The sequence below is a fragment of the Arachis ipaensis genome, chromosome B8 (assembly GCF_059453495.1).
Source record: "Arachis ipaensis isolate K30076 ecotype BB chromosome B8, ASM5945349v1, whole genome shotgun sequence".
NCBI lineage: Eukaryota > Viridiplantae > Streptophyta > Magnoliopsida > Fabales > Fabaceae > Arachis > Arachis ipaensis.
Window position 1 is genome coordinate 12,355,599 of NC_142443.1, and position 25,659 is coordinate 12,381,257.

Genomic DNA, 25,659 nt, shown 5'->3' on the forward strand with positions numbered 1-25,659 from the left:
AAAAATAGCCAATAATTGAATCAAACTGCAAAATTTAATTGGATTTTACTAAAATTTAGTAGTGGTATTAATTATATGTAATTGAATCATATATGAGCCCGAAAGGCCGGGGTTGTGTGAAAGTGCGTTCTCTATTTTAGTATATGGGAGGTGGGATACTCAAAAGCTTGTCTGATGAATGATGATCACTTTCTCTTATTCCTTTGCATGTAAATTCCTAACTTCAACTTGTCCCATGACTTGATATTGATGGAAGTGTATGTGTCAGTTATGGCTTCCCCTTCGATCCATCATGCTGATTCATTATTCTTTCTAGGGAAAGAGAGTAGCTGTGATAAAAGCTTTTAAAGCACTGCATGGTCCTAAAAGTTTGGTCCCATATCTTCTCTAATTCAGTTTTAAATTTCTACTACCTGTTTGGGATTATTAATTATATGATTATCTTTCTTTTAGTATTATATTCTATCAAATTTTTTAAGTATATTTTATAGAGATAAAAAAAATATTTAAATCAATAAAAATATAAATTTTAAACTTCTTAATACGTTGCATGTACTAATGATGGATTGAAAAAAGGTAAAATTTAATATTTTAACTCTTTAAACAACACTTAAAATACTCTTTATTAGCTTTTCTTTCTCAGGATAAATTAAAATACAAAATATTAGTCAATTTTGATATGTGGGAAAGTTTTGTTAAGATAAAAACATTTAACAAAGAGTTAGCTAAAAAGTTATGTGAAAATACGAATGTATAACTATGTAAAAAGTTAAATATTTTGTATGTATATGTGTATTCAAATTTAACTAATATTTATAAGGAGTTAGCTAAAGAGTGTCATTCCAAAGAAATTAGTTAAGAAAAATAAAACAGAAAGTTTTGACTCTTTGAATTGTATTATCAATATATTTGATATATGTAAAACTTAAAAGAATTATATTTTTATTTATAATATTATTAAAAAATATGTCTAAAATATTTGTTAGCAACATCCTATTTATAGACATATATCAATCGCCTACTAACCAAAGTTTTATAACTAGAGACAATGGAATGTATAATTTTGTGGGCCAGTGCTGATGTTCTATAGGCACTGCTGCCCCGGTTATTTGCTTGTTTCAATGGGCCTGGGCGTTATTTCATTATTTTCATTCAATGAAATCAGTGGGCTTCCACAGCAATAAGAGCTCTAAAATATAGTTATTAGAATCAAATTGATAATCAAATTATTATTAGATTATTAAATTATTAATTTAATTAAAAATTATAGATTAAATTAATTAATTCAGTTATAATTAATAATTATATATAAAATTTTATTTTATTTTATATTTTTTATAATAAAAATATTTTTTTAATTTTATTTTATGTTAAATTAATTATTATTTTTTAATTATAATAATTTATTAATTAATTTATATTTATTATACTTTTCAGATGTTTAACAAAAAATAAATAAATATCATATATAAAAAATAACAATGTTGTCTAGTTTAATTGGATTTTACCGGACTTAACCGGATTGATTTATTTGATTTTAATTGATTTTAACTAATTTTTTTTATCAAAATTAATTAAATTCGAGCGAATTCATTACTTCACCGATTCAAATAATAATTCAAACCAAATTAATAATTGAATTTTTGGTTCGACCGACAGAGTTGAATCGAATTGATAACTATGCTTCAAACTAAAATACAGTGCTAAACATAGGAATTAAAAAACGACTTTAATGTTAATAGATAAAAAATAATATAATCTTAAATATATATGCATTTAATAATAACTAATGAAAAAGTTTTTTTTTTTTTTTTGGTTTTTCAATATCTCCTAACTCAACCGTTTAAGTATTAATCTGTTACGAATTTACATTTTATTTAAAAATTTGTTACTAACCAATAAATTATTGTATGTATAAAATGAGATTAAAATCCCTATAATTACTTAGAATGAATGAATTTATCACTCGATTAACTTAAATTAGTTAACTAATGAAAAAGTTATGATAATTATATATTGAATTGCTATTATGCTATTATGTAATTACAATAATTTACAATTACTGCAATTTAAGTTACTCAACGGCCTTCACCAGCACTATTCATGGCTCCTCATCCGCCACATATTATCACATTTTATTTGAGGTTCAACCACTTCACTTTCTTCAGTAGTTGAACCATTATTTTATAAACAACCAGCACAGTATATATTTCATTTTCCTTAGATACTTTTGCCCTTAGCTTGCTTTAGACTCACACCATGCTTTCAATCAATAACATATTATTGTAGCGTTCTTAAAAGCTAGACAAATTCACTAAACACAGACATTATTAAAAAAAAAAAGTATAAACTTGGTCCAAAATAATCAAATAAATAAATAATAGACACCAATTATATATTCCTATTTGTTTCGATCATATCAGTAGATAAAAAAACATAAAAAGAAAATAGACAAGTTTTCACACTAGCTGTTTTTACTACTATTTAAATGTCCGTATTTTATATTTTGATAATCTTAATAAATAGGTTTGGTAAGTTATTTTAATCTTGAAGGACAATCAGTCAAAATTTCTTTTCTGGTAACACTTTTTTATTTTCAGTCAATGAGAAGAAAAAGAGAAAATAATTAAATAAATAAAAAAATAAATAAAAGGGGATATGATAAAGCTAGAAAAAAAATAACAAAAGAGATGCAATGAAACTAACATATCGAAATGGTAGTCAAATTGAAAAAAGTCTCTTATTTGAGAAGATGGAGCCCTCATTTCATGTGATCTAGAATTCTCATGCTACCTGTGATGCCAACATCATCCATCTTTTAATAAATTAAATAGATAGATTAAGAAGAGAGAAGAGATATTTGATACATTTCCCCATTATACATATTCGTATTCATAGAGGTCTTAGAACAATTACACATAGCCAAAACCACTGTCTTCAATGAACTATGAAACTGCCACATACCCCTCTTTTGCATGCTCATCTCAAATGTTATGAAGCCACGCACCTATCCCCACACCACCATCCTTCTCACTATTTCTCTCTCTTATCTCTCTCTTCCCTCAACTTCCCTATATAACTTGCCCCTTATTTTCCTCTTTATCAAACACATACAAACCCCATTATCGTATTTGCACGCTCGCTTCCTCCCTCTTACCCCTTTCTTTTCCAAACACATACTATCATATAGGATACACAACAAAACTGTGGCCAAACGCCAAAATGAGTATCTGTTCCGATCAGCAGCACCATCACAAGTTTTACCCTTCTCAACAACTCCTTTCTCCTAAGAAGTCCCTCAGAGATATTGACGTTCCACCAAGGAAGCTCCTCACCCGTCGAGCCGCCGCCGTCGACGCCGGTGAAATGTTCTCCGACGACACGCTTTTTCAGAAATTCCTCCCTTGCAACAACCCTGCTGACGATTCTGGCTCTGACGGCGACGACCCATACTCATCCGACCACTTCCGGATGTATGAGTTCAAGGTCCGCCGTTGCACTCGCAGCCGCAGCCATGACTGGACTGACTGCCCTTTTGCCCACCCAGGCGAAAAGGCCCGCCGTCGCGACCCGCGTCGGTATCACTACTCTGGAACGGTCTGTCCAGAATACCGCCGCGGCGCGTGCAGCCGTGGTGACAGCTGCGAGTTTGCACACGGCGTCTTTGAATGCTGGCTCCACCCTGCAAGGTACAGAACCGAAGCATGCAAAGATGGAAAGAACTGCAAGAGGAAAGTGTGCTTTTTCGCGCACACTCCGAAACAACTGAGGATCCTTCCAGTTACAATGAGTACTTCGAATGACATCTCTCCATGCAAGAAGAACAAGCTTTTCCTGAACCCTTCGTCAGGTTCTTCTAGTAACAATAGCTGCTGTTTGTTCTGCCACCACTGTGCCGGTGGTGGTGGTGCTGCTGCTGTTAATTCTCCAACTTCGACGCTTTTAGGCATGTCCCGTTTTTCGCCGCCGCTCTCACCATCGTCATCCGCCACGTCGCCGCCGGTTTCTCCGATTAGTAGGCTGTCCCGCTACGGTGCGTGTCGTGCTGGCGGTGGTGGTGGTGGTGGTGGTGCCAGTAACTTGAGTTACAAGGACGTGGTTAATGAATTGATGAGTTCTTTGGAGGGTTTGAGTTTCAGCGACGCTTTGAATTATAGCGACGTTTCAGGTGTTTCTGCTGCAAAAGTAGCAACTAACATGCCGTGGGTTGATGTTCCTCTGAATTGTGAGGATCAGCAAGAGTTTATTTTTTCTCCGTCTTCTCCAATGATGATGACCCCAACAAGAAGCTGTGATGATGATGGGAAATTTTCTAGGTTTTTTATTAGCAACGAAAACAAGGTGGTTGCTCATAAATCTAATTCCGATGCTAATATTTCTAATGATATTAATGGTGCGAATAATTGCCCAGCTCCTGATCTCGGATGGGTGAATGATCTTCTGATGTAGAAGTTGAAGATGATGATGATGGACTTAAGAAAATGGTCAGGATGATTAGCAAGTGTAAATACTATGGCGTCTATTGTTAATTATTGTTTTCTAAGTATTGTTTTGTTTCATTGCTTTCTGAATTTGTTGCCAAGTTTGCAACTATTCTGTAATTTGTGCATTTGAATTTATAATTTAATTTCATCTTGTTTTTGCCTTGTTATGTATAAAGGAGTGTGCTTTGATTATTCATGTTATTTTGGTTCGTTCTCTTCATTTTTATTTTTTGAAATAATTTTATTCGGACGTGTGACGTATTCAATTGGCCTTATCTGATTTAGTAGCGGTACCAACTATTAACGCGGTGAACTAACCCTAAATTGGAGAAAAGCTAATTCTATGGGATGAGGAATCAGATCAGTATGATATTTTGTTTTCTGTTAGCTCTTGCAGGTAAAGAAAGAAGATTCGTACACATGGCAAGCATGCAAGCCATGTCGTGGCTAAGATAAACATTAGATTTTGTTTTGTTTTCCTCTTTGGGTAAATAAATTATCTTGGTAGTCTTTTATAGCACCTTGAATATTTCATCTCTATTAGACATAGAAAAGCGTTGACAAGGATGATGATGAGGTGGGTACCAAAAATGGCCGAGTGATTTGGAAATTATGAGAGAGATAAATAAGATGACGGAGTAAATTGCAATTTAAACGTCGCTGCCATGCTAGCTTAGTAGAGAATCTTGGAAAACAATGGAAGCCAGAAAAGCTATCTGACCTGGCACGCCTGTCATTTTACTTTTTATTTTTTGAGCAAGGTAAATGGACAAGCGAAATATATATATCATTTTTCTTCACCCATCGATCTTGCGCAGCCATCTTCTGATTTGAATCGAATTAAAACTAAAATGTACTAGCTAGCTAGCAAACGTAGTATATATTTAGTAATCATGTTTATAAGTTAATAATTTCCCGGTAACATGAAGAGCCATAGTTCTAGTCTCTATCAAATACCGTGGGAAATCTAATCGCTGGAATGTTTAATATAATTTTGTTTTTTATAGTTAATATAATTTAATGAGTTTTACTAATTTATGTCTTAAGAATAAGAATAGCATAACTTTTTTTATAAAAATTGTTGAAAAATAAACGCTTTTATATTTTTAATTGTGGAATACATTAAAAATATTAAAAAATGTTAGATGTACATAAAAATAATCATTAAAATTAGTTATTAGTATAAAATATATATTAAAAATAAATTAAATTATATATATTTATATAAAAATATATAATGATTAATTTTAGTGTGTAAATAAATTTTTTAATTATTATTATATTTTTAAAATATAACCGACAAAGTTAACTAAATCCTAATTTAATTTAATGTTGAAATCAATTCGAGTCGTAGTCATTTGTTGCCAGTTTCAATTTTTCACGGTTTTGGAGAAGTGCTACTGGTAGTTATTGGCAACTCTTGGTTGCCGGTTTGTGACCATCTGGGTTACCTATTGATGGTAGCTGCCATAATAACCTCACAAAATGATGTAGACAACAGAATGGCATCCACTATAACAATCACCAAGTTTTGGAGTCGTGTCTATTAACCCCTTTCTCTTTCACTTTCACTCTTTGTCTTTTCCTTGTTAGAAGGAAATAAACAGAGCATACACTGAGTGACGAGGAGCCCATACTTTCATGCTTGTGATATTGTTCAACATTGGTTGGGTACAGAGAACTACCGACACATGTGAATGGTACGTTTTTTGGTGATAGGCCGATTTACTTTATCTTTCTGCATGCACAACGCAAATTTGCCGCTGAAAGATTCTCAATGCTCGCCATGCATGGCGTGCACCTTCATGCATTTATATCTCAATCATGCTACCTTTACATGCAGTTTGAAGCTTAGTTCAGCTGTGCGCTGGGTTATTCCATCTGCAGATTCCTACGTATGTTAACACTGCTCCATGGAAGAAGACTGACACATTATAATCAGAGTTGAAAAGGTCTTACATCAAAGTAACTTGCATGGTAAAGGAAAAAGTTGAGCCAATTACATCTTTAAGGAAATAGTTCTTGATAAAATAAAACAGAAAAATAGAAAATAAAATCAAGAAATGAAAATACCGATTCGTATGAACAATTATCTAGTGGCACTATATAGGAATCTTGTTAAAAAAAATTATATTCTCAAGAACTAGTTAAGTCACCAAATATGAAAATGCAATAAAACATAATCATGAGTAAATTAAATTACAGGTGAGAGAAATAAAAATTGAATAGATATACATTTATCACGAACAATAATTATTTCTTGTGATACAGTCAACTAAGAACTAACACTAGGCTTCGTTAGTAAAGATCAAAAGGGATATACAAACCAAGCAGCGGCAGCTAGAGCTCTTCCAACTGCATGATGCTTTCAGTTATCCTTGCAGTTCCTAGAGTAGTTAGGCAGCGATGATCTTGACTGTGACTGAAAAAAATCAAATGGCGTTCCTGATGATCTTCTGGTGGCATTTGGAGAATCTGACAACAGAGGTTCATACACAGGATTTCTGTTCTTGGGTTGTGTTATTGACAGGGTAGAAACATCTTTCTCTATAAGTGGTCGGGGTTGAGGCTCAATGGTACCAAGAGACAAAATTGGTCCCCCGAGGCGTTCAGCCTGCTGAAGTGTGTTGATTTTGCTCGGTCTATATGTATATCGGAAATACTTGATAGCGAGGATTGGACTCATCCCGGCTGCAGTCATGAGCTGTATGGAATTACAGTTGCCGTCAAGTGATTTATGTTAACTAGTTAATATATTTCCATACAGCAAGAAAACAGATACTTGAATATTATCAGGAAGGAAAAAGAAAACCAATGGATGTGGGAGTTTGGGATTGAGTGAAACTTGGGGATAAGATTTCATAGAATGTGAAATCGCATTGCATTGACTAAGAGGACAAAAGAAGCAGGGAATCCTTTAAGTGTGAAGAACTTTTCATAGCGTGCAAAAACTGTTGTAAAGATATAAAGATACTTACAAAAATTGATATCCAATATGACGGCTGTCGACACAACCGAAACATAATTGTATACATCCCTGATGCAGGAAGAGCACTGAAGATCCAGTTGATAGCATAAAACCCAGCTAAATTACCCCATATAGCAAGATGTTGCAATATTGTAAATGAACTGCAGGAATCAAAACAAGAAGCCAGAAATGAAACGAGAGAAATTTTGCGGATAGAAGTGTGTGCTCCCTAGAATGATAAGCAAAGGGATAAATAGCAACAGCTGTTATAGCTTACTTGGTCTCCATTGCCACTACAAAAGCCTGCAACCAAATACAACCGGAGAGTGCAACCATTGAAACCTCCTCCATTTCACTTTTATCATAAGCATAAGCATGTATGCTTATAAGAAATACAACTACTGCCTGCAAATCACAATCAAAACCAGTGACAAATCAATTGACATATCATGGTATAAAACAGTGGATTTTGTTAGAGCAAAAGGAATTTAAGATTTCTAGGAATGATGCATTCATCATAAATCATGATTGATAAGCTTTCTATGAACTCATCATCTCCCTAATTTATAAATAATTGTGTTGACCTGTTTTCACTTTCAGTATAAATACCAAAATGTGCTGATAAACAAGACTCACATGGAAGAGAGATCGCCCAAACCATCCAGCAAATGTACTGGGATTTAGAAGCCTGTTCAAATAATTATAGTTGATTTAATGATTACCAATTTTCACAGCACTGTAATAAACAGTGACTACCAAATAATAATAACAATAATAATAATTTTTCAGTTGCACCGAACTGAAACATAAGATGACAAGATAGCATTTGACACAGTAAGGTTAAAGGCAATGTCAAACCTCCCAGCTTGGCAATAAAATAAAATTTGAGGATGCTGAATCACAGTTTCCTCGCTAAGATCTTTGTCAAGCACACTGACTAGAACAGGAACACTTGTGTAGAAAACATTATAAGCCATCAAGCTGACAGAATTGAAGAGGCTGGTTCCAGAGACCCCTGAAATAAATGAAAAGCTGAAAATGCAATCATTAGTGCCAAAAAAAATTAGGATAAAGAGAAATAGGAATGCACCTATTGCAATGCAAATTTCATACTAAGAATCACTACAGAGGACTGTAGTGAAAGGAAAGAGTTTTGCAGAAGCATCTGCTTTCAAAATAATTTGCAGGTTACATGCATGGAAAAGCAAAAATGAAGGCCATTATTAGTAGAAACTCACAATATTTGGATAAAGCATATCAGTAGGGATTTGTAGAATGAATACTGAGAAAGAAATGCTGTCCGGTTGTAAGAGTAGCGGCCATGGACTAGAATTAATCTTTTCAAGAATCGGAACTCTGCAAGTTAACCCCCACCAAAAAATAATATCAATGCGTTAGATGAAACCTAGAGTTCATATGACAAACAAATAAATAAATAAAAGAAAAATAAAAGGGAGACTGAGAACCACCAATCTGCCTCTAATTTCCAACCACTGAAAATAAAAGCCTTCAGAAAAATGCTAGGACAAATTATGGTTGCTAGATAGCATGGACAAATGATTGATAAAGATTACAAATATCAAAAAGAAGCAAAAGTTGAACCATATGAAGAAATTGTTGATAGAATTTCAGATGAGAAAAACGGAATATACTAGGTGAAGAGTGTTAGATAACTAATCTACACAACTACACATCATCATTGCACAAGGCAAAATGTATTAAAAGACTCACTTCCAATACTGTAATCAGCTGCTCTTGCTGCCTGCAATCCTTCTCTGCCACTGATGCCCACGCCAATATCAGCTTGTTGTATCATCCTTACATCATTCCCACCATCACCAATTGCCAACGTTCTATAATCGCATGATTTTAAGATTTGTACAAGCTGCAGCAAACAATGATAAAACAGAGTAAACCAAATTGTCTGCTATACTGCATCAGAGACAATGATAAGAGCAGTAAGTTCCCCAGGAAGAAAATATAAGTTATATCTGTCTTATCTCCCCCTCATTAGTCTGACCAACAAACTAAAACTTTAACGACTATGGCAGCACAGGCCGACCATAATTTAAATCATAAATCTTAAAACAACAGTAGGTATACAAGGATCAAGTTGTCAAAAACAAAACCTGAGCCTTTTGGGATGGTGTCACGCGACAACATATGGCAGTCCTTGACAATATTGCCAGCTCAGTGAAAGCTTTGCGGTAGTGATTAAGTGCAAAATCAAGAGCCCAGCCATCAATAACAAAAGCCACATCCTATTTATGAAAGAGGAACAAGGAATAGATGACCTTCAAAGCATTTTAATAAGTTAATGCATGCTTGCTGAAAAGAATTTCCTAGTGTAAACAAGCAGAATATGATAATTTTTTTTTTCTTTCATAACAGAAGAATTTGAGAGAAAATGAAGAAAGGTGACAATCACAACAGCAAAAAAAATGATATATCTTGCTAAAGGAAACCACAAATTAGAAAATCCAAAATAACCAAGATAAGTAACATAAAGTATGCAATGTTTCCCCAATCTCTGGATCCTAAGTAGTTTCGGGCACGTATCAGCAATACCTTAGGTTCCGAGGTAGTTATCCGCATTGTAAGAAGCACTCGCTCTAAACTTCTACGAACCTCATCCTCCGTTTTTCCATCAATTGATAGAAGCTGGCCCTTCGGCTCTACCAAATTTGAGAGGAGGGGATTGAAAGAATAAAGCTTCTTTTAAATATTCTCATCAAAAATTGAAAATTCATCAAAGATTGCGCAACATTAATTAAAGAAAAAATATTAAATCAAAGGGTACAGAAAGCTATGCTAGCTCTTAAAATAGCAGACTTATGCAAAACAGATGGGAAATTCAGCTTGAAACAGTTATGTAAAGCGTAGTTTACCTGTGTTGGTAAGCTACCCCAGAGAACAAGAAGCTTCAGTTTTTTAAGCCCCAAGAGCAGAAATTGAGATCATTTCAAACTCAACTAATTTATTCTAGATATTTCCTGATTTTAAACTTTTGTATCTTACAAACTGTAAAAGCATTAGATAGTTTACATGGAGGGTTCAGATCAATGCTTTTACCAATTAGGTATTGAATTTAAGCACAAGGTAGGTGCAACTATGCAATATAATATTTACTCTTAAACCACAAATGGCTCATACTTGAGGTATAAATACCATTTATGTATCTCTACTTAATAACTGATCTTTTAAGAGAATTCTGTCATGATAGAACCTATGAGCACAGTAGTGGTTTGAGCGCATCCACCTTGTGCTCTCCTTTTGGGAAAATGAAACATACAGCACAGCAATGTAGGATGAACACACAGATATGTTTTTTAATCCCCAAATAAAATAGAGAATGGGATAGAAACAAAGGATCATATCAGGACCAACAAATATAAGAAAACTACAAATTTCTCCATGGTCACAATCTGAACTACCTGGGGAAATAAAATTGCATGACAGGGCAATTTGTATGGCAGTATTCTGCTTGTCTCCTGTTAGCATCCAAAAATTTATTCCAGCTTTTCTTAGAGTTTCTATTGTTTCAGGAACCCCATCCTAAAAAATGTCAAGTAAAAAGAAAAAATAATCATAAACATATGAAGTCATAAGAAAGTTCTCTTCAGTTCCTCCTCCCCCCCACCCACAAAAAAACCAACCTATATATATATATAGAAATGGGATAAAATTATAGAGATTTAAGAATGCTACATAAAATTTAGATCTCTTAAGTGTACAATTACACCAAATACTAACCTGTAAACGATCCTCTATGGCTGTAACACCAAGAACTTCCAAATTATGTTCTATTCTTTGGCAGACCTCAGCTACTCTCCACTGTGATAGATAGTATACTGAGAAATTCAATTCGTAAGAGTTACTGTATAAAATATCATTGACAAGAATGCCATTTACCTCTCTGTCAACCAAAGTGCTATTGGCCTCTCTAAACATTAAAGACCATTCTCGATATTCATCTTCTCTTAATTCCCGCCAAGCCAAACATAGTGTGCGTAGTCCCAAGTGAGCATATTGTTCCACAGCTTCAACGAAGTTCCGAGTTTGCTGCCCTGCAGTAAGAAATGGTGTCAAACAAATAGATGCATCAAACTATTCAAACTCTGGGTGACCAATTAACAAGAACATGGATCCAAACAAAATCCCTAATTACATAATATTTGGTTGTCCTGAAATATATAAATAACATACCAGTACGAGCATAAGGAAGAATAGCCTCATCTGCTCCTTTCGACAAAAGAAGGATCTTTCCATTTTGACAATCTCTCAAGACTAGTGACATTCTTTTCCTGTCTGAGGTGAATTCTAAGGTTTCCAGCACTTCATATTGAAGTACTGAGGAGTTAAATTTGACTTCTGAAATATATAAAAATAAAATATTTATGAGTTCAATTAACCAACAGATCAGTCATGCTTCCACAAGAATAGCAAGGAACATGTACCGAGAATGTTTCCACTCTTGTTGAAGAACACCATATGCAAGTGAGCAGCAGCTTGAACAAGAGCATCCTCATCCTGAGATTGTGCCTTATACAATATATCTCCAGTTTTGCTATGGAGAATCGCCCCCAGCAAAAACAAACACAAATAAATAAATATGCTCAAGCTTATGAAAAATATCCTAAATTCCTAACAAGAATATGCCAGTCTTAAGTTCTTAACACTTGGCACATCCATGTACTAGCAAGGATTAGGTAGAATCACCTTTGTGTAGGTATGACGGTATTACATATTGCCATAATTGTAAGAAACTGTACAACATCAGGTGAACCACTGGAAACAGCATGGAGAAGCTCTACATCTGCAGATCAAATGATGTAATTAACTTAAGACATGAAACTTCAGCTAAAAACAAATCCAGAAGAACATATATCTTTGTAAAAGATTCAGTGGTTCAGCTAAACAGTCTGTAAGTCAATGCATATGCAGTGAGGGTGAAAAGAAGGAACAAAAGTGAATTCCACATGCTCCTATATAAAATTGAATAATTAAGCTTCTGTCTACTAATTTAGACAATCTTTAAAAGTTTTAAACTTTTGCCTACGCATTAACAATATGCACCTGAGGAATCTTTCAATATATGTGAAATTTTCATTCTTGATCATGTGAAATGATATACTTTCCAGTTGAGATATTTAAATACAACTATTTCACATCAGTAAGATAATAAGAGAGTTCCATCAAACAACCAGACCTTTCAATGCATCGCCATTTTCATTTCCATAAAAAATGCCGCTAATACAGCATCTTCTAAATATCATCTTATTCTCAGTCAAGGTGCCTGTCTTGTCAGTCAAAATGTACTCAACTTGTCCCAAGTCCTCACTTATCGCTGTACTGCCACACATGACAAGCATAATTCAAAATGAATGAATGTGTCCCTGGTAGTTACTAGAAAGTAGTTGGTACTCAAAATATTTCTCCCACTTACTTTGTTGCATTGGATGGAGTACTAGTCTCAAGGTCAACCATTCGATGGTCCCAATCAATAAACTTTGCATACAGGCCCTTCACCAGATCTAGAGATACCTGCAAGATATGCAGTAGTTAGCTGCATCAGCTTTTAAACTGTTTCTTTCAACATATTTAAAACAGGCTTGAAATCATCCACTGATAAAAGATAATTGGTGCAACCGCTGAAAGTAGCAATGAAAAGGAAATAATTGTCTATATTCCTCCATTATGTTCATGAGATCATTCATGCTCTACTGCAATGGACTATAGCTTTCTATACTGAATTAGTTTTTTTATTTTTTGAATTGACAAGAAAAATGGTGTATTGAACTTATAAATGCACCATAATGCAAGTCCAACACCTATCTTCAACCAGCTCACCTTAATTGAAATGGGTATCATGATGGAACAAAGAAGCTCGAACCGCAGAGGGATGATCAATAGTTCATACCAAGGGCCTTTATCAGGGTAAAGAACATACCATTGCTATAAACAAACAGAGAAAAATTAGCATCAACCAACATGCACCTTTAGGGTAACAAGTCAAAACACGGAAGCTTAAAGACAACAATTACAGATGAGGCATTAAAACATGGAAAAAGCTTAAACAGAAAGAAAAGTTGGAAAACACTTATTGAAGAATAGAATGGCAACATGACAAGGAAAATACAAACTTAGCATCCACCACAAAAAGAAAATTGGATAACCTGGAATCCTAAAATGTGGAATAAATCTATAGCATGTTTAGAAACAAAACAAATTATGATGGGTGCAAGTTGCCAAGCTCCCTCAACAGAAAGAAAATAGATGGAGGACGTTACTAATATACACAGATAACATAGATTGCTGAAATTCAATAAAATTTTGGGTGCATAAGAAACTTGAGTTCAGAAATGATAGCATACTTTCTTTGCTTCTGTGTCCTTCCACACATTACCCGCTATGCCAAGAACCATTACAACAACAATTTGGAATACAAATATAGCACCAGTCAACTTGTCTATCATGGCATCCATAGCAGTGAGCTTTGGTTCTGGTATACCTCTACTCATGCCCAATTTGGTTTCGTTGCCTGAAGAAATATTGTGCGGTCAATGCATATTATTGAACTTTTTCAGAAGAACTATCTGATTTCATGAGTATAATGTTATCCATGTACTTGCCTGTGTACACAGCTACTCCACATGCCCACTCAGTGTTCCGTAAGTAACATGACTGGAGAACTGTGTTTTTAATGGTTAAAGGGCATATATCATTATCAATAAATGGGGGGAACAACCGCATGTTGGCATCAAACCTTCTGATGTCTTTATTTGGAGTGGGACACTCGATTACACCCTAGACGCACATACACACACAAAAGAAGAAAGTAATTAATTCATTGTTCAGTATAAACAGTTTTGTCAATAAAACTGCTAGCTAGTTACAGTAATAAAAATTTACCTTAATTTTGTGCAATAGTTCAACATCAATTCCCATGCAGGCAGAAGGTATGACTCTTGTCTTCAGATCAGTTTCACCATCCATTGCAGCAGTCTGAACAACATGCTATATCATAAGCTCTTTGAAATGCATATAATGAAATATGGTCTTTCCACAAATAAGAAAGATAAAGAAGAATGCTGGAACTATGTTGTCTGCAATGCCACAAAGAGAGCGTGTATCAATTTTAGCATGTTTCATGTCAAGCTTACCTCTATATAGCAAAGTCCTTGTGGATCAGAGGAGCCAATCAAAACAAGGTCACAAGGCACTTCATCATTTTCACGTAGCCATACTATATTACCTACATGAATATCCTGGGCTTGGATCTACAGCACCATCCATACAAGCATCCCAGAAAAGAAGGGGAAAAAAAGCAAGAAAGAACATTAGATTTACACATATAAAGAAACATGTTATATAATTTAACAAATGAAGAAGCTTATGTAACTTCCACTTCCTACAGTAACGAATGCAGAATAAGTCAATAAGTCATAACAAGCAGTGAATAAGTATATCTTTAAGAAAATCAACCATATTTCATACAAGTTTCTTGATGCCATTTCTGACAACCCAGACTTCTTTCTCATTTGCCTTCTTGTCTGACAGGTATCTATGGTAATCATCCCATGCCTCTTTTGTTGCAGAGACTGCAAAAATGAAGATAAGTGGACCCCATGTACTGGCAGGATTTACTGGAGTGATGAGAGACCATAGCTGTAGGCAAGCTATCAGCAAAAAGTACTGATTCATGAACCGGCTGAAAAAGGGGCAAAATTAGATGGGATAAGGAAAGAGCCAAGGCAATGTTTAAATAATTGACAGGAACAAATCATATTAGATATTCAAATTTCATTATAAATTTAACCCATCCCCCCCCCCCCCCCCCCAAAACACACACACACAAAAAGAAAACAAGAGAAGAAAACTGATGTGAATTGCACAACATAAAATTGAAAAAGAGAGGCCGAATCCCTAATCTAGGATTAATTACATGAATGTCAAGTAAAAAATTGTGCGCCATCATCCAAATCAATATGTGCAAGCTTATATTTTATATTTGATACTACATTCTTCTCTAATATCTGAAGTCTGAAGTCTGAACTCTGAATTCCTCATGAAAATTAAAAATGCATGTCTAAACACAGCAAAACACACATGGCATATCTTGGGGGGGGGGGGGGGAGAAAAATTCACTCCATTGAATCAAAAGTTTGTTACTCAATATCAGAGAAGATGACAGGGAAAGGAGGTCATGCAGTAGAACCATGTAAATTATTCATGATTTTGCACCAACGTTACAGCACTAGCAGTTAAAATAGAGAGTAAAAAATACCATGTGCAGAAAGATTACCTGAACTGTTCCCATAAATTTTTTGGAATAAAGTTCAGCACAGTATACTTTCTGTTTGATATACGATTATCACAGTATAAATCATGAGCTGATTCATCATCATTTATATAAACATAACGCTTCATTGTTAAGCCCTGAGCATCTACTAGCTTATGTTATAGATATCTTCTACACCTTCACCACAATGCTCAAAGAGAACAATTGTGAAATATCCAAAATAGTCACATTCTGCAAGCAACAAGGAGAAGGGAAAATGATGTAAGACTTGTATATAAATTTTATTATGATAAGGAAGAGAAATAGGGGAGGTCTAAACAGATTTTCTCTACATTACAAAAATAAAAAAAGCACCATAATTATGCAGGACTGCAGGTCACTTCAGCACAACAAACACCATGCCATCCTTGACAATTCTAACTCCTAGAAGTTACTCAGCATGCAACTTATAATCTGTTATGCATAACCCCTTATGCTACCACACTCAACTGAATTTAGTTTCATCACATGTGCTACACCAAGTTTAACTACAAAAACTCCAGAACAATCAGCTGAATATCCGAGAAATTCTCACAGCAAATAAATAAAGAAGTCCATATTCTAATTACAAAAACAACAATCAGTTTCAGATGTTCATCACGACAATACTGGTTGCCGTATGCCCGAGGAACAAATTCACTGAACAGAGCCGGAAAATATTCATAATATATCATTCGCCATATAAATTTGAAAAATTAAGCTACGCTATTGTTCTCCACAGATCGATTTAAACCAAATTATCATGTATAAACGAGCTCCCTCATTCAGTTAACAAAACCTCACACCTCATCAGCTAATTACGCCAATGAAAAAGTCCTAACGCTAATGAAATGAAATCAATTCAACAACGAAACACACTAATTGATGAAAATCGAAGGGAGTACCAATCAGCTAGGAATCTAGTGAAGGTTAACGCGATCTAATTTAGTAGTTTAATACGAATCGTCACGCGGCATGTAAACTATGCAATCGCTTCCAGACACAGATATTGAGAGAGAGAGAGAGAGAGAGAGAGAGAGAGAGAGAGAGAGAGAGAGAGAAGGTACCAGTGAAATGAATGTGATATTTGGTGGAATAAGTTGTTGAAGGTGATCGAGAAATGTTGGAGTGCGATCGTTCCCGTTCCCACCATTGACTATGGATGGGTTCGTTTCATGTTATTGTTTGTAGCTTCCTATTAAAATCGTGTCCTAGCTATACACTCCACTGCTACTTCCCATCCACCATTTCCAACCCCTTTTTTTGGACTCTTCTCACCTTCCCTTTGTTCTTCTGGTTTCTTATTTTTGTTTCTTTTCGCGGTTTCAGGTCTTTTGGATTAGACAGCCCAAATATCTTTGGACCTGAAAGCCCATTTATAGTGGACAAGATCATCCTTGTATTAATGAGCTCCCAAAACTGATAGGGTTAAAGGAAAAAAAAAGAGTCCATTATCATATTTAAATTTTTCTGATAATTTCCACAATTTTATATATAATTTTGTTTTTATTTTAAAAAGCACAGCATGGACCTTTGAAATACGTCATGAATTTCCTCTCAGAGGCCAATTTAAACTTGTTAACCTTTTTTTTTTTAATGAAAACTTGTTAGCCTTACTATGTATGTATGGTTGTATACTATATAAGTATATATTACTATTAGTCTTTTTTTTTTTTTGGTTTCCATATATTACTATTAGTCTTTTTTTTTTTTTTGTTTCCATATATTACTATTAGTCTATTACTAATTAGATTGTGAGATCCTAATATTTGATCGTCTCGAATAATACTGCAAATAGTAGTACCTCAAAATCCAAGACTACCTACAGTTAGCTGATATAGCTCCTTACTTTATTATTATTAACATATGAAAATGAAGAGAACCATCTAGATGAACGTATATAATGTCTTAAGTGAATTTCGTTTTACTAATTCAATAATAATAATAATAATAATAATAATAATAATAATAATAATAATAATAATAATAATCTATTGTCCCTTTTCTATCTTCCTGAAAGTCGGTAGATCTAGATCCAGGACTATCATCACCGGTTTTGACCCTTTTTATTGTTTTATTTTTTAATGATTAACAAGTCACTTAAAATTTTTCAAAGAATATATCACGCATATCATTGAAAAATAAATTAATAACAAATTGGAAAAAGAAAATCATAATAGAAGAAACATCATTAATTATAAAAAAAATACTATGGACTAATATTTTTAGGGAAAAAAGTAAAAAAATCAGCTAATATTAATTCAAATATAAGATAAAAATATAATAAAGAAAAATGTAATTAAGCTAATAATATTCTCTTGATTATAAAATAATTATTACTGCTGTACATACATGTTCGTCTATCCAATGTACTCCAACTAACCACAGTACTTGTTTTATATTTTTATTCTGTCCTTGTGCACAGTTGTAGTATGATTGGAAATCAGCTTAACAAGAGGTTTAGGTATGTGAAGCGATTGCATATGAGTTGAACACGATTTCGGCTATTCAAAGATCGATAGAGACATCATACCCAAAGTTTTTTTGACCGTATACGCATGTAGCAACACCGTATTTGCGGGATTCCATCAAATTCATCACATATGATGATGCAAGTTCAAATATAATAAAGCTTAAAATGCATAAAAAAAATATAGAGTACCAACATATTATTTATCAATTTATTGTCAATAATAATTAATTATTATATTTTAAATACATATATAAAGAGATACGTTCAAAAATACGTGTCAAAATAAAAAACATTATCTCACTTTTTTTTTTAAATAACGCCGTTATCTAAAATTATTTTCAGGACGATTATTTTACTTGCATAATGTGTGAGATAAGCAGGTTATAACCCAAATTTATATGATGGACCATTAACTTGATAGGGAAATTAAAGTTTATCATTATCTAAGAAATTCAGCTCTATGTCTATAAACTTTGAGTAGTCTATGGTTTAGTTTGAACTTTGAAGGCAGCATGCAGAAGCAATCACATTATATTCCGCTTATCATGTAAAAGAAGAGACCAAAAATGATGTCATTAATTAATTAGAAGCAGCCATACATTATGCATTTAATCCCGCTACGTTATTAACATCGTTTCTTACCAACAATATTTCTGTCAATTTGCCAACTCTTATTTATAATTATATTTAATGGAGTATTTTTATGGATGTGTCTAATAAAAATATCTTTTTTATGTCTGTATTTAATAGAAGTGTCTTTATAGATATATTTTCTGGATATGTCTTTTTATATATGTGTTTAAAATATAATAATTAATTATTATTGACAATAAGTTAGCAGATAATATGTTGGTACTCTATACTTTTCCTTTTTCTTTTTCTAGTTTTAGTTATCTAAAAAAAAATTTAAACTATTATAATAATGATATTTAACAGAATGAACTAATAATATAAATGAAACAAATTAAAATTTTTAAAAAAATTTAATAGAGAAAAGGAAATATGGAAATCAAAACTAAAATTTAGCTTTCTTTAAATCTTTATTTTACTTAAAATTTTTACTATTTAATTTTGTAAATAAGTTGACAATGGTGATATATACTATATAGATGCAGAATAAAGAATTGCAACAGCTGATTTACACATATATGGGTGATCTTATTTTTAATTTTTTGGAATAATAAGGAATAATGAACTTTATACTTTTAAGTTATAAAAATTTTTATATCACTTTATAGTATTATTTATTTTAAAATTTTAAATTAATAAAAAAAATATATAAATAATTATATTTTTAATAAACATTTGTACACGTTTAGCCCTTTACTTACAATAAATACATAAATATTTTTTCTAAAAGGAGATGATGACCCCATATATAAAACACTATACATAGTTATTAGTTATTAGGATAGTTATGAAAATTGAACTGAATCGTAAATTATTGGCCAATTCAGTTTGGTTCTTATTTAAAGCTAAGCCATTTGTTTTAAAATTGGTGACGAATTAATTAGAAAAACCAACAAAAACCGATAAACTAAATTGAATCCGAATTTGGCCGATTTTTCAACTGAGCTCATTTTTTTTAAGAGGGGATCAGGGGAGGAAAACCCAACTAATTAAAGACTGATAGACCCTAGTGTCATATATATATATATATATATATATATATATAGTCATTATACTCTCTCTTTTTGTGACCAGCAACTTTTTCGGTCGAACTCACTACTTGTTTAGACTTTTCACTTTTAGTCGGAATTTTTTATGTTAATAAATAAAATAATATAATATTTACTAAAATAAATATTTTTATGAGAATTTATCGATTTAAATTTTTTTGTCATATCTTGTTTACAGTGTAAAGTAAAGTTTTAAAAACCGAACCGATCATCGAACCGTTTTAGTTACTGATTTACTGGTTCATAAGTTCAACCAATTTGACCGTGATTGAACCGAAAAAATCGTTTTATAATAAAATAATAAATAAATATAAATAAACACATTAAATTTGATTAAATTTGAGAATTTTTTGAAAAAATTCGCTACTTCACAATATTTGTTTATTTTTTTATTTTTTTCATGGAAGCGATAGGTAAACCAAAATGGCAACCATTTGTACACTGTTCTAGTATTAATATCTATGTTTCAATTATTGTAATACCTTGGCTGGGAGAAATTGTAATGGCTCATTGCTCCACATCTAACACAGATACTAGTGCAAGTGCACCTCAAATAAGTTTAAGGTATGTAGATGAATCTTATGAAGAGCTCAAGAAGCGAATTCACATTGTGAGAATATCAGATGAAACCTTCACTTGTCTATATTGCCCTAAGAAAAAAACAGGGATATCTGTATAGGGAACTCCTTCAACATGCTTCTGAGGTTTGTCATAGTAGTGCACTAAAAAGAAATGTAAAAGAGAAGGCTAATTATATGGCTCTAGCAAAATATTTGGAAAAAGATATTGCAAGTTTCGATGGCCCCTCAAAAGCTGTAGATAAAGATATTCAAATCTTGTTATGTTGAAGTTGTTTATTTTTTACTAAGTTTTTTTGCAGAAATTGTCCAATTCATGAACATGTTTAATGGCATAATAAATATGTATATGGAAATAGAAAAACAAACAATTCAATTTCAAATTTATCTTGTAGAATTTGTAAGAGGAATCAAGAAATTCTCCAAAAATAAACTTGTTATTTTTGATAATGCTTCAAGCAATCAGCTTCAACAATTAATCCTTTAATAATGCTTCAAGCAATTAGCACCAAAAAATTAATCAACAACAATTATTTATCCTTCAAGCAATCAACAGCAAGGTTTAGAACCAACAATTAATCATGCTTCAACAATTATTATTACAACAAATTAGATTTATCATTTATACCTAGGGTTAGTGGAAGACAAGGAAGAATGCAGAGCTGGCGGCGAACAGAGCTGAAGGGGTGGAAGGGTCGAACAAAGCTAGCGCCGGCGGGAAGACACTGCACGACGGCAAGTGGCGTGGCGGTGGCTGTGATTTCAACGGCTGACTTCGCGACGAAAAGTGGCTGCGCGAACGGAAAGCTGGCCGAAAGGAACTTGCGACGGTGAGTGACTTCCACGGAACTTGCGATGGCGGCGGTGGCTGGACGGAGGTTGCGCCGGAAGCTCGAGTTGGAGACTGGAGACGTGGGAACTGAGAGCGAGAGGTGAGAGCGGAGGGCTGGAGGCTCGAGAGTGGGTCTGTGGGTGTGGTGTTTGGGGGAAGACTAGGCTAGGGTTCCTTTCAGCTGCAAATGCCAAACGCTGCGTTTTTGGCACAATTTCAAAAACCGGCCGAGTCACGGTTCGGTTCGACTGGCCGGTTCAATTCCAGTTTTTAAATTCTACGGTTTTGCTGTTTAACCGAATCTTTTCTGTGCGGTTCACGATTCAACCGTTTCGATTGGCCGGTCTGAATCGGTTTTCAGAACCTTCTGTAAACGAGATGACAATGCGTATATCTCGTTTACAGCACGTCAGCGTGACACATGTATATCTCGTTTACACTGTAAACGAGATATGGCCCGTCCGCGCCTGTATATAGAAGTCGTTTACAGCTTAGTTTTGGGTCACAGTTTGACTTTGTCAACATCTTTCTCCCCTCTTTTAACCTTTTCTGACTATACCTTTGACCGAAGCGATGATGGTGCGCCAAGCGGGGAATGACGGGGATATCAACAGGCTGAATGAGACGACACATTACGCCGGGGCGGCCAACTTCGAGGTTAGTATTGTTATGATTGTTAAATTTAAGGATGTTGTCATTGTTAGGGTAGTCATGAAGATCTGAAACGTTGGTATATGAGTTAGGAGTTAGGTTTGTAGGCTTAATTTAGAACTCTATTCGCTTATGCTAGGTTGGTATGACATAATTATTAGTTTGGAACTCTGTTATTCTTGTGCTATGTTGTTAGTATTTATAACGCTGTAGTCAGGATTTGCCTATTCTCGAATATGTAATGTAGAGACATGTGTAGGATAGAAAGTTGAAATATTATATTCTTAAGGCTAAAATATTTTTGTCTTTCATTCTTCAAAGGCTTCGCCTCCTACTACCCCGGCGAGTGAGCCATACTTTACCTCCTTCGGATGCCATCGTCCCGTATCTGGCTGAGGCCAGATTCAGCGACACGGTGCCCCTCAAGGATTTTACTTTTGACAATTCCCTTATTTCGGTACTGGTGGAGCGATGGCGTCCAGAGACGCACACGTTTCATCTCCCGTGGGGTGAGGTCACTATCACCCTGTAGGACATGGCGTACCACCTAGGCCTACGCGCACACGGTAACCCCGTCGGAGGTGCCTCTGTGACTTTGGTAGGTGGTACCATACGGAGACGTGGGCGTTGGTAGAGCAGCTCTTTGGCACCAGGCCTCCCGTGACAGCACAGCAGGCGGCGCAGAGGAAGGAGTCCTTCACGCTGAAGCTTGTGTGGTTACGGGATCGTGTCCACCAGATGCCCCAGACAGACGATCCCGAGACCCTCGACAGTACGCCAGGTGTTATATCATGTTACTGATTGGAGGGTATCTGATGTCTGATGACCGACAAGTCCAACAATCTGGTACACCTTCGTTGGCTACCGTTGCTCCGGGACTTTGAGAAGTGTAGAGCGTTTTCCTGGGTGCTCAAATTACTAAGAAAGAACGACCATGACTCGGTACTCTCAGACTCAACAATGGCAAAAGTAATTGGCAGTATGTTGCTGTTCCTGTCTTGCGCCACCGCTATAAGCAACACTCTACCGTACTTGCCATATAGATGCGTGCCGTCTATAGATACAAATGGCTTGCAATGCTTGAAGGCCTCGACATATAACGGAAAAGCCCAAAATACTTTGTCGAACATGCAGTAGTCGCGCACCATGAGGTGTCTTTCGTAATACGGTTTGACGTGTAGGTCACATATGGTGCTGGGAAAATAGCTCTACAGTGTAAACGAGATACGTGAAAAATCATCTCGTTTACAGTGTAAACGATATATGACAAGGGAATTTAAATCGGTAAATACACATAAATATTTATTTTGGTAAATATTATATTTATTTTATTTAATAAAATAAAAAATTTCTTTTAGTCGTTAATTAATTATTAATTTATTATAGTTACATGTTGTTGGATTTAGTTTGGTGTTCTCGCTACTAGAAAACTAGTTATTACAGATGGATATTTCCGACGAATTTTATCTCACGGAAATACAGACAGAATTTCAGAGAAATTTTTTGTCGAAAAACAAAAAAAATGAATTAGCATAAATTACAGACGGAAAAGAGAATCCATCGATAATTCTGTCGGAAAAATTAAATTTTTTCTGTAGAAAATGATTACAGACGGAAAATCCGTCTGTAATCAAATGGATAAAAATGCTGTATTTTATTAAATTATTACAGACAAAAAATCCGTCTGTAATTTAAAATTTTTTGTCGAAAATAATAAGCTAAACCTACCATTACCCGAGCTCCATTCACAGCACACAAATTAAACCAGATAAACCTAGCATTCCTCATCCTTCTTCTCCGTCAACGGGCTACTTCTTCTTCTCCTTTCCTCACCCACAGCGCCACCGCCGGCCACCCTAACCGCCGCAGCTACCTTCTCCTTCTTCTCCTCTTTTTTAAACACTGAACCAGTAGAACAAAAGATTACCATTAGCATTTTGAAGATTTTCTATTAATAGTAGATGGGTCACCTTGGTTTGCTATCACCCCCTACTAAATATGGTTGATTTTGTGCACTTATAGAGCTAGGAACAGTGACATAATGAACTGTACATTTGACATTGCGTTAAGCAATCATTGCAAACTTTATGGCTGGATTTTTCTATTTATCATGTACTTGCTACTTAGTAATAGTATCTCTAGCAATAGCTGTTTGGTTTTTTACTATTAACTAAATTATATTTGAAACAGCCATGTTTGTGGTGTGAGCTGAGATTTTGTTCACTATTGACTATGCAACATATATTCTGGATTTTGTGCATTATTTGCATCATGGTGTTACATTCTCGATCGTTGAAGTATGATGTGGTTCAATCTGAATTTCAAATAGAATTTCAAGTAGTTGTTACTTTTTCTCCTTTTTTTCCATCTACAAATGAATGATTTTTATTAATCATTTTAGACACGTTCTAGAAATCTATCAACTAACATCAATTTTTAATTTGTTCTCTCATGCACCCTTCTCTTTTTTTTGTGTGTGTTGTTTGAATGATCTTTCCTTCTTCCAACACACATTAGAGGAGCTCGTTATGATGGATTCCATGAAAGGAGGAACAGAAACAAGAACAGAGCCAAAGCAACAGCAGAAACAAGAATGTGCGACTACTTTCCTGAATGAGGGTATCCTTATGCTTCTCTCTGGCTGGCATGCCCTTCAAATGGCCATCAACAACCAATGGGGTGGCTCTAACTCCCTCCAGAAATCCCACCACCTTGCTTCTCATCTTTTCTCTTCCTTATCCAAATTCTATGGTATTATTTCTTCATTCATCCATTCAATTTTCGATTTACTATATGCCTTTAATAATTTTTTTTAATGATACTATTGCTCTGCAGCACTCGTTTCTATTGAAGATTTGGAAAATCTGCTCCATGAATGCATGTTGCTTACATTTAACACAGAGATAGAAGATGGCAGTATTGAACAGGTATGGATATTTATTTCTTCTATTTGCAGCTTTAATTTCCTTGCTGCATGTATCTTAATTTTTGTGATTGGAAACAACTGGTTTTGAGAAATGTACCCTATATATTGTCAACTCTTGATTCATTGACATCCTTGGAACTGTGTTGTTGTTTTCATTGATGGAAGCAGGTAGCAGAACAGTTGGTGGGTATCCATGAAGAATACTTGTTACGATAGTCATCTCTTCATATCTGAAAGAGCATTATACTCAGTCATAGGTGGCTATTCTGTGCTATAAACGGTAAATCCTAAGTGTTATTGTTCAATTAGTCTTTTTTATAGTTAACAAGGGAAAAGTTTAATATTTTGCACAAGTTTCTTCATTTATTTCCATGTCTTGGTGTTTGATCGATTGCCATATTCACGAAAACGGGAAAATTGACTTTCAAGTTTAATATATTGTTACCTGAGAAAAAAAATTTTCAGGTACCACTATTTCAGCACATGGATGATCTGGTCTTAGAGAACATTTGTGACCGTGTGAGGAAAGCTGGGATGATGAAGAAGAAGCAGCAGCAGCAGAAAGAGCAAGTGAAGTGAATTTTGCAGATGAGATAAGCGGAATTAACACAGGACCTCCTTCACTAACTTCGTCTAATGAATCCTCAGTTACAAGTTAATTATTAGAGCAGCAAAAATTGTTCAAATGAGTTAGGAAATTGAATAAGAGTTGCTTGCAGTATAGTTCTTTTAATTTACTAGTATGAGA

General features: G+C 34.4%; 3 protein-coding genes across 4 annotated transcripts; 2 read left to right on the plus strand and 1 right to left on the minus strand.

Annotated features, from left to right (window-relative positions):
* Positions 1-2,925: 2,925 nt before the first annotated feature.
* LOC107614321 (zinc finger CCCH domain-containing protein 2) lies at positions 2,926-4,659 on the plus strand. The gene has a single exon (XM_016316531.3). It carries the CDS (start codon positions 3,223-3,225, stop codon positions 4,447-4,449), a length of 1,227 nt encoding a protein of 408 aa, XP_016172017.3. The 5' UTR covers positions 2,926-3,222; the 3' UTR covers positions 4,450-4,659.
* Positions 4,660-6,599: 1,940 nt separating this feature from the next.
* ALA2 (aminophospholipid ATPase 2) lies at positions 6,600-17,048 on the minus strand. 2 transcript variants are annotated; one of them, XM_016314719.3, is made up of 25 exons: positions 16,840-17,048; positions 15,758-15,985; positions 14,950-15,163; positions 14,616-14,732; positions 14,365-14,457; positions 14,085-14,259; positions 13,827-13,993; positions 13,303-13,407; positions 12,899-12,996; positions 12,662-12,804; positions 12,172-12,268; positions 11,910-12,019; positions 11,659-11,823; positions 11,365-11,519; positions 11,206-11,286; positions 10,887-11,007; positions 10,021-10,127; positions 9,582-9,713; positions 9,184-9,337; positions 8,691-8,808; positions 8,311-8,484; positions 8,089-8,140; positions 7,730-7,857; positions 7,463-7,613; positions 6,600-7,188 (listed from the first exon to the last, which is right to left on the minus strand). In XM_016314719.3, the coding sequence occupies exons 2-25, from the start codon at positions 15,880-15,882 to the stop codon at positions 6,853-6,855; spliced, it is 3,318 nt and encodes a 1,105-aa protein (XP_016170205.1). In that variant the 5' UTR covers positions 15,883-15,985; positions 16,840-17,048; the 3' UTR covers positions 6,600-6,852. The 2 variants fall into 2 exon arrangements, with proteins under 2 accessions (XP_016170205.1, XP_016170206.1); XM_016314720.3 differs by having other exon boundaries at positions 16,678-16,843.
* Positions 17,049-24,516: 7,468 nt separating this feature from the next.
* On the plus strand, positions 24,517-25,127 carry LOC148547238 (uncharacterized). Its single transcript, XM_088495347.1, has 3 exons — positions 24,517-24,736; positions 24,821-24,912; positions 25,080-25,127. The coding sequence occupies exons 1-3, from the start codon at positions 24,517-24,519 to the stop codon at positions 25,125-25,127; spliced, it is 360 nt and encodes a 119-aa protein (XP_088351473.1).
* The last annotated feature ends 532 nt before the right edge of the window (positions 25,128-25,659 follow it).